Source organism: Lissotriton helveticus, chromosome 2_1 (genome assembly GCF_964261635.1).
Source record: "Lissotriton helveticus chromosome 2_1, aLisHel1.1, whole genome shotgun sequence".
In the NCBI taxonomy this organism is placed as follows: domain Eukaryota; kingdom Metazoa; phylum Chordata; class Amphibia; order Caudata; family Salamandridae; genus Lissotriton; species Lissotriton helveticus.
Genome location: NC_136059.1, coordinates 30,306,187 through 30,318,713, shown reverse-complemented (window position 1 = coordinate 30,318,713; position 12,527 = coordinate 30,306,187). Strand labels below are relative to the sequence as shown.

General features: G+C 51.7%; 1 protein-coding gene across 1 annotated transcript in view; it reads right to left on the bottom strand.

Moving 5' to 3' along the window:
• CREB3 (cAMP responsive element binding protein 3) overlaps window positions 1-12,527 on the bottom strand; it is a 56,611-nt gene that overhangs the window by 39,113 nt on the left and 4,971 nt on the right. Inside the window, exon 2 of the mRNA XM_078674423.1 lies at window positions 5,276-5,413. Within this exon, the coding sequence (XP_078530549.1) occupies window positions 5,276-5,413 (138 nt within the window). The remainder of the gene's footprint in view (window positions 1-5,275; window positions 5,414-12,527) is intronic.

The window sequence follows — 12,527 nt, the reverse complement described above, 5'->3', positions numbered from 1 at the left end:
GAGGGAGACAGGCAGAGCGAGAGCGAGTGAGGGAGACAGGCAGAGGGAGAGCGAGTGAGGGAGACAGGCAGAGGGAGAGCGAGTGAGGGAGACAGGCAGAGGGAGAGCGAGTGAGGGAGACAGGCAGAGGGAGAGCGAGTGAGGGAGACAGGCAGAGGGAGAGCGAGGGAGGGAGACAGGGAGAGCAAGGGAGACAGAGGGAGAGCGAGAGCGAGTGAGGGAGACAGGCAGACAGAGGGAGAGCGAGGGAGGGAGACAGGGAGAGCAAGGGAGACAGAGGGAGAGCGAGAGCGAGTGAGAGAGACAGGGAGAGCGAGGGAGAGCGAGGGAGAGCGAGACAGAGCGAGACAGAGCGAGACAGAGCGAGACAGAGCGAGACAGAGCGAGACAGAGGGAGACAGAGGGAGACAGAGGGAGACAGAGGGAGAGCGAGGGAGAGCGAGGGAGAGCGAGGGAGAGCGAGGGAGAGCGAGGGAGAGCGAGGGAGAGCGAGGGAGAGCGAGGGAGAGCGAGGGAGAGCGAGGGAGAGCGAGGGAGAGCGAGGGAGAGCGAGGGAGAGCGAGGGAGAGCGAGGGAGAGCGAGGGAGAGCGAGGGAGAGCGAGGGAGAGCGAGGGAGAGCGAGGGAGAGCGAGGGAGAGCGAGGGAGAGCGAGGGAGAGCGAGGGAGAGCGAGGGAGAGCGAGGGAGAGCGAGGGAGAGCGAGGGAGAGCGAGGGAGAGCGAGGGAGAGCGAGGGAGAGCGAGGGAGGGAGACAGGCAGACAGAGGGAGAGCGAGGGAGAGCGAGGGAGAGCGAGGGAGAGCGAGGGAGAGCGAGGGAGAGCGAGGGAGAGCGAGGGAGAGCGAGGGAGAGCGAGGGAGAGCGAGGGAGAGCGAGGGAGAGCGAGGGAGAGCGAGGGAGAGCGAGGGAGAGCGAGGGAGAGCGAGGGAGAGCGAGGGAGAGCGAGGGAGAGCGAGGGAGAGCGAGGGAGAGCGAGGGAGAGCGAGGGAGACAGAGGGAGAGCGAGGGAGGGAGACAGGCAGACAGAGGGAGAGCGAGGGAGACAGAGGGAGAGCGAGGGAGAGCGAGGGAGAGCGAGGGAGAGCGAGGGAGAGCGAGGGAGGGAGACAGGCAGACAGAGCGAGAGCGAGGGAGGGAGACAGGCAGACAGAGCGAGAGCGAGGGAGGGAGACAGGCAGACAGAGCGAGAGCGAGGGAGGGAGACAGGCAGACAGAGCGAGAGCGAGGGAGGGAGACAGGCAGACAGAGCGAGAGCGAGGGAGGGAGACAGGCAGACAGAGCGAGAGCGAGGGAGGGAGACAGGCAGACAGAGCGAGAGCGAGGGAGGGAGACAGGCAGACAGAGCGAGAGCGAGGGAGGGAGACAGGCAGACAGAGCGAGAGCGAGGGAGGGAGACAGGCAGACAGAGGGAGAGCGAGGGAGAGCGAGGGAGAGCGAGGGAGAGCGAGGGAGGGAGACAGGCAGACAGAGCGAGAGCGAGGGAGGGAGACAGGCAGACAGAGCGAGAGCGAGGGAGGGAGACAGGCAGACAGAGCGAGAGCGAGGGAGGGAGACAGGCAGACAGAGCGAGAGCGAGGGAGGGAGACAGGCAGACAGAGCGAGAGCGAGGGAGGGAGACAGGCAGACAGAGCGAGAGCGAGGGAGGGAGACAGGCAGACAGAGCGAGAGCGAGGGAGGGAGACAGGCAGACAGAGCGAGAGCGAGGGAGGGAGACAGGCAGACAGAGCGAGAGCGAGGGAGGGAGACAGGCAGACAGAGGGAGAGCGAGGAGAGCGAGGGAGAGCGAGGGAGAGCGAGGGAGAGCGAGGGAGAGCGAGGGAGAGCGAGGGAGAGCGAGGGAGAGCGAGGGAGGGAGACAGGCAGACAGAGGGAGAGCGAGGGAGAGCGAGGGAGAGCGAGGGAGAGCGAGGGAGAGCGAGGGAGAGCGAGGGAGAGCGAGGGAGAGCGAGGGAGAGCGAGGGAGAGCGAGGGAGAGCGAGGGAGAGCGAGGGAGAGCGAGGGAGAGCGAGGGAGAGCGAGGGAGAGCGAGGGAGAGCGAGGGAGAGCGAGGGAGAGCGAGGGAGAGCGAGGGAGAGCGAGGGAGGGAGACAGGCAGACAGAGCGAGAGCGAGGGAGGGAGACAGGCAGACAGAGCGAGAGCGAGGGAGGGAGACAGGCAGACAGAGCGAGAGCGAGGGAGGGAGACAGGCAGACAGAGCGAGAGCGAGGGAGGGAGACAGGCAGACAGAGCGAGAGCGAGGGAGGGAGACAGGCAGACAGAGCGAGAGCGAGGGAGGGAGACAGGCAGACAGAGGGAGAGCGAGGGAGAGCGAGGGAGAGCGAGGGAGAGCGAGGGAGAGCGAGGGAGGGAGACAGGCAGACAGAGGGAGAGCGAGGGAGAGCGAGGGAGAGCGAGGGAGAGCGAGGGAGAGCGAGGGAGGGAGACAGGCAGACAGAGGGAGAGCGAGGGAGAGCGAGGGAGAGCGAGGGAGAGCGAGGGAGGGAGACAGGGAGAGCGAGTGAGGGAGACAGGGAGAGCGAGGGAGAGCGAGGGAGAGCGAGGGAGAGCGAGGGAGAGCGAGGGAGGGAGACAGGCAGACAGAGGGAGAGCGAGGGAGACAGAGGGAGAGCGAGGGAGAGCGAGGGAGAGCGAGGGAGGGAGACAGGCAGACAGAGCGAGAGCGAGGGAGGGAGACAGGCAGACAGAGCGAGAGCGAGGGAGGGAGACAGGCAGACAGAGCGAGAGCGAGGGAGGGAGACAGGCAGACAGAGCGAGAGCGAGGGAGGGAGACAGGCAGACAGAGCGAGAGCGAGGGAGGGAGACAGGCAGACAGAGCGAGAGCGAGCGAGAGCGAGCGAGAGCGAGGGAGAGCGAGGGAGAGCGAGGGAGAGCGAGGGAGAGCGAGGGAGAGCGAGGGAGAGCGAGGGAGAGCGAGGGAGAGCGAGGGAGAGCGAGGGAGAGCGAGGGAGACAGAGGGAGAGCGAGGGAGAGCGAGGGAGACAGAGGGAGACAGAGGGAGACAGAGGGAGACAGAGGGAGACAGAGGGAGACAGAGGGAGACAGAGGGAGACAGAGGGAGACAGAGGGAGACAGAGGGAGACAGAGGGAGACAGAGGGAGACAGAGGGAGACAGAGGGAGACAGAGGGAGACAGAGGGAGACAGAGGGAGACAGAGGGAGACAGAGGGAGACAGAGGGAGACAGAGGGAGACAGAGGGAGACAGAGGGAGACAGAGGGAGAGCGAGTGAGGGAGACAGGCAGACAGAGGGAGAGCGAGGGAGACAGAGGGAGAGCGAGTGAGGGAGACAGGCAGACAGAGGGAGAGGGAGAGCGAGGGAGAGCGAGGGAGAGCGAGGGAGAGCGAGGGAGAGCGAGGGAGAGCGAGGGAGAGCGAGGGAGAGCGAGGGAGAGCGAGGGAGAGCGAGGGAGAGCGACAGGCAGACAGAGGGATAGCGAGGGAGAGAGACAGCGTGAGGGAGGGAGACTGAGGGAGACCTCAGAGTGAGGGAGGGGGAAGGAAAGAGAGGGAGACAAAGGGAAGGAGGGAGCGGGAAGGAGGGAGAAGGAAGGAGGGAGAGGGAAGGAGGGAGAGGGAAGGAGGGAGAGGGAAGGAGGGAGAGGGAAGGAGGGAGAGGGAAGGAGAGAGAGAGGGACAGAGGGAAGGAGGGAGAAGGAAGGAGAGAGAGGGAGAGAGAAATAGAGGAAGGTAGAGGGAAACAGAGAGAGGGAGAGGTAACAGAGAGAGAGGGGGAGACAGAGAGACAGTCAGAGTGAGTGAGACAGAGGGAGAGAGGGAGTGAGACAGTCAGGGTGAGTGAGACAGAGGGAGACAGAGAGATAGAGGGAGAGAGAGAGGGAGGGAGACAGAGACAGAGAAAGAGAGAGAGAGAGCGACAGAGAAAGAATGAGAGAGAGAGAGAGAGAGAGAGAGAGATGTGTGTATGCCGGGTCTGGTGGCTCAGTGGACGAAGGCGTCCGCTGCAGAAACCTGTGATCAACCTCATGGTCAAAGTTTTTTTTGTTGCTCTAGCCCCGCCCCCTCCCCCACTGACCCCGCCCCCACCGGTGCGGCCCTCGGACACAAACCACACTGTAAATTTGGCCCCCGAGAGAAACTTTGTGAGTACCCATGGTTTATACTATCCTGTCCTTTCATGATTATTAGTTATTCACAACGCTATTTAATCAAGTCCAGGTATAAGATAATTGTATAGACCTATAATGTGAAGCATTTAAGTTACAGAAGATGACCATGGCCCATGGACCCTGGAGATGCAGCTGTACTATGGCAAAACCATGGGATCGACTGTTGACCTGTGGTAACAAATACAAGGGGGAGGGAGCACACTGCATCTCATCCCAGCACAGTTCATACCATTGCATTCTGGTAAATGCAGTATGCTTACCAAGTTTTTCACCAAACTTGGTGCAGGTAGTGCTGTTATCTCTAGAAAAGCGTTTCGGGGGGGGGTGTAGTAACAAGGGACTGAATGTGTATTTATTAGTATACTTGTTCCAAATAACATGTTTAATTTAGCCAAATTTATTTTCACTAACATGGAATAAAGAGAGGTTTCCACGGCACAGAAACAAAATCATAATTAAAATTAAGACATATTTGCCAAGGAGCGACCCAAAAAACGTATCTACCAGGGTGTCAGGGCACAGAAGCTGACAGGAGCCTAAAAAGGCTCCATCAAACAGCAGAAGATTGAAGCCACCAGGAACTTAAAGTAAAATTAAAATATTGCATCAAAGCAGCAGTAAAGAAAAGTTGTGTCTCACGAGACCCTGGATTGGCCATTTTGGAGTAAGGCTGCACTTATATGCATAGAATGAAAAATCATTAGGAAGCCATCTTAAGGTCACTTCAGAGCCTGAAAAATACATTAAAAAGAGACTTTGTTGTGCTGCAATGAAAACAATCGCTTATGTTTCAAATTCACATCTGGCATCAAGAAATGCCTGTGACAATAAGTGTGAGGATTTATTTTAGATCTGAAAACAGTCCACCTCTCCACTGAAATGTAAGCACCTTAGTGTCAAAATAAACAAAACATCACAGCCAATAGCATGAGGAGACAGGTAGTTACGCCTCTAAAGTCCATTGTATGCGTATTTATTAGTGAAAAAAAGCTTTGTCCGCCTCCTGGCGCTGTTAAGCTGAACCTAAAAATAAAGTAGGCCTGCACAAATATCAACATTATATCTACGTAGGTTTCCTGTCGGACACCTACAGGAGGGTCTGAGACCTCCACTACTGGGCTCAACAAATGTCATTTTCAACAGTTCTTACATCAGGCTGGGGTAAGTCCCAGTCTTCGGTCGCTTTTCCTTCATCATCCAAGAACTCCGGGGACGAAAGCCGGTCCTGCAGAAGGAAATCCAGCAGCTCTTGATCGCCAAATTCAGCCATGTCTTCAGAACAGAGCATCTGGAGTCAAAGAAAGGAAACTAAATATGAAACGTAAACCTAGAAATCACATATGTAGGAATCGTACTGAGTGCAGTGGTGTGGTTAGTGTCAGGTCCTCAAGGTGTAAGTCTGTCAAACTTAAACAATGACCAGGCCTGGTAAGGAAATCATTTATCACCTTTTCCAGCCTGTTTAGTGTTCGGGATTGCTGGATATCTTATCACTAGACCCAAGCTGTCCAAAACTAACCCATATTGAATACGACACTGCAAGTAAGTCCTTGGAAGTTCTACTTTTGAGAAGCTGTAGCACGCAAATCAGAGGCGCCGAATCTTAAGACTTTGATAGACAAGTTGAAATGGCATGGCTGTACCCAGGTACGCTACTGACCAATCCAAAGTACCATAATTTATGAGCCACTTATTTACAGGACTGAGCCGCAATACATTACCAATTTATGAGACGTTGAATGAGCTGAGGGGTCACGGACAGAGGGGTACTGGCAGTAAAGCGTCCATACTCCCCTGAGCGAGGGGATAGAAGTGTAGGAAAGCACCCCTTTTTAGATCGAGCCTAGGCAGCGCTGTCTGCAAGACCTGTAGTAAACACTATCTGGAGGGTAATCCCGCCTGCTGCTTGCCATTGGTTCACTCTAGCGTTGCTCTGCTTAGCTGGCTCACTAATGGCTGGCGATCCGATATGTCACTTCCGTTTTGTGGGAAGCAGCATCGACCAACTAAAGTTTAGTTAGGCTGTTGGTCGGTATCTCTTTCGTTTAGAGAATACTTCATTTATTTAAAATCGCCATGGTGATTTAATTAGTTGTAATGTGGCACCTGATGATCAGGGTGCAGCGGCGGCTTCTTTCTCTGCGCAACTTTCCAAGCTACTTTGAACCGAGAGTGTATGCCTGACCGAGTAGAACACAAAACAAGCATTGGCAAGGCCAATAGGTTTCGCCGATGGGAGCTTTTAAGTGTTTAGCCATGCAGTAGAATAGGGTTTCGGGGGAGGGCTGGGTGGATTTAGTTTTAAGCAATGTTGCACCATTATAGAAGAGTGGTAATAGGTAGCACAAAAGAGAAGCTTTATGTGCACTCTGTTATTAAACGCTTCCATGTGCAGCTTCAAATGCAAAACTCAAACATGCAAGGCAAGAGCGAGGAGAAAGGCCAGCGGGACTGTGTTACCATTTCAGAGAGACTTAAATATGTAAATTGCTATGACCACTGAGAAGTATTGGAGATTCTCTGGCTGGAAGAGCGTGAAGGTTAAAAAACAAAGGGGCATGAGATAGCACGATAAAGCAAGCCATTATATTTACAAAAATTTGAAAGATTCATTTGCAACACAGAACAATTTATGTGTTTAATACAGTGAATTATTTGCTTCTCCCCCTACTGTGGGAGAGGATATATTCTAAATCAATGTTGGTGGAATACACACAACCAGCAACACAGGGCAAGTATACGCGATTAAAATGAACTGGGTGTTCTGGTGATTTAAATATGTATGGCAATGACGTTCAGACCAGTTGTGTAACTTAGTGAAGATTCCTACTTTCTGAAAGGGTAAGTAAAAAAGGGGAGGGTGAACAAAAGAATGAAAAGTGAATGCGACGTGCACAGATCGTATCATAAAAGCTGCCATTTTAAGTCGTCAAAAAGCAAGACAGTGTCTTTTCCCCAGCATGCGGGAGCATTTTGACTAGTACACTGAAGTAAATTACGTGGAAATATCGTGTAGTAGACACGCGTGGTAACGATAAAGAGAAACTAAAACATGCAGCAGCTCGTGAAATGTGTGAGCACATAAAGCGCCAACAGTGTCCACGTAGGAAACTGGATCTCAATAATAGAAAAGTGAAACAGACGCATTCCCGAATATAATGATGAGTGGACTAAAGTCACATGCTCTTTTGCTTTCAGTGTCCTGTTGCCGTAAACTTAGAGAAAAATGCAGTGTGACCATGTAAACTTCTTACCGTGAATCTTGCTATTTTTCAAGAGAAACCCTTAGTGATGGCGTACTCACGGGATAGAGTGTCTAGACAGCCATAGAGTGTAAAACAAAATTTAAAGGCACGTAACCAATGGTGAACAGAAAAAGCGGACTGGGTCGGAGTGTTGATATGAAAAATATTAACGAGTGTGTGTGCTTTAGACAGACAAGGCCACAGAGAGCAAAAAAAAAAAAAAAAAAAAAAGACAAGGGGGGAGGGGGAGGGGGGGGAGGAGAGAGAGAGAGAGAGAGAGAGAGAGAGAGAGAGAGAGAGAGAGAGAGAGAGAGAGAGAGAGAGAGAGAGAGAGAGAGAGAGAGAGAGGAGAGAGAGAGAGGAGGAGAGAGAGAGAGAGAGAGGAGAGAGGAGGGAGAGAGAGAGAGAGAGAGGAGAGAGAGAGAGAGAGAGAGAGAGAGAGAGAGAGAGAGAGAGAGGAGAGAGAGAGAGAGAGAGGAGAGAGAGAAAAAACAAAAAAAAAACCCTGGGGACACAAACCTCGCAGGCGGTATGATAGATCTGGAATGCAGGGTACGACGTGCCTCCTTAAGATAAACAGGGGATTCGCTTACTTATAGGCAGTTTATTAGGAGGTTATACCGATCCCGCGTCATGAATGTAAGGAAATGAATATGAGGGGAGGGGTGGTATTGAAGTTCATAGCACGCTGAAAGTTAAAATGACCGCGAGCAGGCAAATGCAAACAGCTCTTTTCAAGCACTCGTGCTTGCGCTGGCATCCACCTTGCCGAAGCGAGCAGCGGCGCGCGGGGCCATCTGTTTTCAATTAGCGTGGCCGCGCGAGCCGCTGCTCGTCCCGCAAGGTGGATGCCAGCTACAAGCATGTGTGCTTGAAAAGAGCTGACCTATTTCTAAAGGTCATCTCCTAGAGCAGTGCAGGCGCGTTGCCTAGGCGAGCCCCTTAAAACGGTGTGTGTTTCTGCCTATATGTGTTTCGCTGCCTGTGTGGTTGCTTTGTGTGCGTGATTGCGCGGGTGTTGGTGGATGTGTTTTGTGTGTGTTTCAGCATGGTTGCTTGTATACTGCTGTGCACCTTTTGCATTTGAGCGTGTGTTTGTGTATGTTTGGTAGTGTGTCCATGAGTGAATTTTGGATTGCACTGTTTTGTGCACGTGGTTGTCAGTGGATGTTTTGGTGCCTGTTTCTGTATGTGAGCTTGTGTACAGGTGTGCACCTGTTGCGTCTGTTTGAACATGCGTGTTTGTGATATTTACTAGTGAGTACGAACGCCCAATATAAAGGATGTGAGGGCGGAAAGCATCAGAAGGCAAGAATGTTCAGCCATTTCTCAAAATAAAATAACACATTAGGTTTATCCCATGTCATCAGCCTGTTTTCACTACTAGGCAGTGTGCTCATTGTACATAGTGCTTGCACATCACACAGAAAAGAACCTCTGCAAAATATGGCACAAGTGCTTATCTTGTGCAGTTAAAGGGCTCTGGGAGCTGTCCCTGCTACATTGACACACACTGGAAGTCGAACTTCCTTGCCGCAGTGACCGCACCCTCTGGGCCCTCCCTGCTGCTGAGACAGCACACTGGAAGCAGTAATTAATAGTTACATCAGATTTGCATCGGGTCACACATATGATATTACACTGGAAGCTTGTCTCATGTCGGTGACATTAGGCATCTCTCTCTCTGGGCATTTGATCGATCCCCTTGCGCACCCCCAGTGTATATCTGAGGGATCATCAGATTGCAACCTCTGCTCATCTGCACATCTCCGCTGGATGCCATGTATTTCGAGATTTCATATCCTGCAGATCTCCTACCTGTTGGTGTGTTTTTTCCCAAGCAGTGATGCATGCACAGGGATGCTATGTGCAGGGACACAGAGGTGACCGTTGAGTGGGCTTAGTGCGGTAATTGTTTTTATTATTATTATTATTATTATTATTATTATTAGGGATACACATGCTGTGGAATTTTAGTTCGTGAACTGAACATCATCTGCGCCATCTTGTCCATTCCTCAGACCCACGTATGAACATACACGATAGCCATTTTAGGTACCATTTTAGGTACCATGGTCTCCCTGTTCACGATCGATCATCAGCGCACTTCCCTGACCCTGTAAGCCTCCCCCATGCACTCTGGCTGACCCCGCACTCGCATGCGCAAGTCATGAACCCTCCTCTTCCGCATGACTGTCTTTGGGAATCACACCCCGCGCCTGACCAACACCTCCTTTCCTTCCATGAATACCCCTCTTTTGATAAACCCTCCCTCTACGCTCGATTATCCACACTGATCCTTTCTTTCATGAATACCTCTCCTTTGATGACCCCTTCCTCTGAGCCCGATTGCCTGTACGGACCGCTGGTCATCCCTTGGCCTGAGGATACAGTTTATTGCCCACTACTGTATGCACTCGACCCTTTTCAAAAGACGCTACTATTAATCATGGCTTCCCCACCCCTTGAGATTCGATCAGGCGCACACATTCCAAAGGATTCGGCGGAACACTCAGCTGCGTGATAGCCTCCTCTTATTGTATGGGGGGTGAGGACCTCTACTGTAGCCACGTGTTGGAGTGAGACGGAACTGGGGGGGGTACCGGGGATGTCATCTTTCGCTACTTCACAATGTCCTTATTGTAATAAAGAACGGTCACATGTCGCAAACCAGTGTATAAAAGGCGAGGTCTCAGAGAGGCTGTTAGAGAGCACCTCGAGACGATACTTTGTTGTCCGATCTGATGTGTTCTGCTCCGTCGGAATAAAATGTGTTTCCTGTCTTCCTGTCTCCAGCGCCTGCCTCTTTATTGATAATCTTCGTATGGTATTAGAGGCGTTTAACGCAGGGCAAAATTACTTAAGAATCATCGACTAAATCGCCTGACCAGTTTCCTGACTTTCCTCAATGCCCGAGAATGCTTGTTATTCCATCCATTGACAAAGGAGTACAGCGCAAATTCGGTTCTCAGTCCATGCAACGATGGAGTACAGCACGAGTGAGACCTCAGTCCATGCAGAGACAAAGAACTATTGCACTGGAATGACCGAGCACTGAAGAAATATAGCACAGGTATGATCTTCAGTGCTTCCAATAACGAAGGAGTGTATAGTTCAGTGTGATCTTAGTCCATGCAGTGACAAGTGATCGTAGCATGGGTAAACTGTTCGATCCTTGCAGTAACCCAGTGAGTGAGCTCGGGTGCAGATGCCTGGTGATGGCCCGGGGTGTGCTTTATTTCACGCAGTGGCACCAGAGCAGTTCAGTTCTTAGATGAGGGCTGGGACAAAGGAGACTCCAAATTCCAGACACCAATGAGAACATGTAGGACTGACTGCTTTACAAATGTACCCAGGCAGGACAGTACACTCGCTTTTGGCATGTCTAGAGAAGAGCAGTACCACCCAAGCTTTCGGAGATGCAGGGCCCCTACTCTCTACTGCTGGACTACAAAGAACCTCGTACTGAGAATTCCAGGGCCACCCCACCACAAAGGCAGACTCAAGTGATGTTTGTACAAGGGTTGATGTATTCTGGTTCTTGATCTTTAGGATTCGCTGGTCACTGAGCTAATGTTGTGAATGGGTAGTTTAGACCTGGTGGGTGCTTGCTTCAACAAGTGGCGGAACTGCTTTAAAAAATGTAACCGACCAGGAGTTTTTCCCCCGTTTTGCGTGGGTAGATGGTATTTGCTGAGGTCTGAAGCAAATGATATTACATCCGTTCAGGGGAGCAAGTTTTATTGCCAAGGGTGGGTGGGAGGGATAGGTTGTTGGGACTGCATAATTGGGGGAACAAGTGCTGCATCCGCCTTTTGTGACTGTTGCAGGCGGGTGGCATTGCTGTGGTAGGGTAGTCATGTGACAGTAGGTGGAGGGCCAGTAGATGAGATCTCCGAATAGGAGGGGATCGAATGACATTTGCTAAGACTTGGGGTATGGACTTTGCTAGATTGCTGCCATGGTTGCAGTTCAGGATCCTTTTAATGAAAGGAGAGCGTGGTGGCATTGCTATGATTAAAGCTATTAGGTGGGATTGCCGAGATTGGGGTAGCATGTGGTATTTTTTGGTTGGGCAGCATTGTCATGAATAAGTGATTTTACCTAGGCAGCTGTCAGCGTAGCAATATGTAATACAGCTCCCAACCTCTGCAGGGAACTCTCAAATATCCGGGGAGATACAGTAAATGCTTGTACTGAGAGATGCATGCACAGCCATTTTATTGGATTTCTCTTTGACCTTGATTAACCAATAGTGTGCTTAACTAGGTTGGCGACAATCAGAGGGACATCTCTAATGTGGCTTGCTTTGTTACTTGCAAAACGGGTTTGGGTGGAGTTGGGTCCCTTTTGTCCAAAAACTAAATTACCTGTGGAGTTTTTCAAGTGTCGTCCATCTGACCCACCCTCCTCACCAATGACACGGACACAATGACCCAGTCTTTCAGACTTCTAACATAGTGTTTATCTTCATGCAGATGCTGCACAGCTCCATCTGAACCAATAATAGGTAACTTGGAGACTGGCACCGGGTGGCAGCTTGCCTGTTACCAGTCCTCCACTGAAAGTCTCACAATTGGCCCTATTCCAAGCTACACAAGGGGTGTTCCACTCCTGCGAACAACCCGCATAATTGTGTTGATCTTCACAGCGAGGATGCCATACCTGGGCTAGTTTCACATCATATGTATTGGATGCCTCAATACATTCCTTGAGAGCCAAAAAAACTACGTGGCCCCCACTCCTGAGCATCCTCTTTGACCGTGCCAGTACGATGACCGCATTGAAAACTACACACAGTCAACACAAGCATTTGCAATGCAATAGGTCTTGCATTTAGGTAAGTTTGAGCTATTGGCATTGTAAATGGCTATGCCTTTTTATTCATGTTTTGGTTTATAAAACATAAATAAAAGACATTGTCATTTACAATGCTAATAGCTTAAACTCTCATACAAGCAAGATGTGGTACCCAATGCAATTTTGACAGAAGCGCACTGGCTGTCCACGTCCCCAGTGCCAGAGCTCTTTACCAAAACGTTACACTTGGTTCCCCAATTGGCAATCACTTTAACACCCCCTGAAATCCCTAGTAAATGGTACCCCTGGTGCCTAGGGCAAGGAGACTAAAGAGGGTCAGAAAGGGCTGTAGCACGA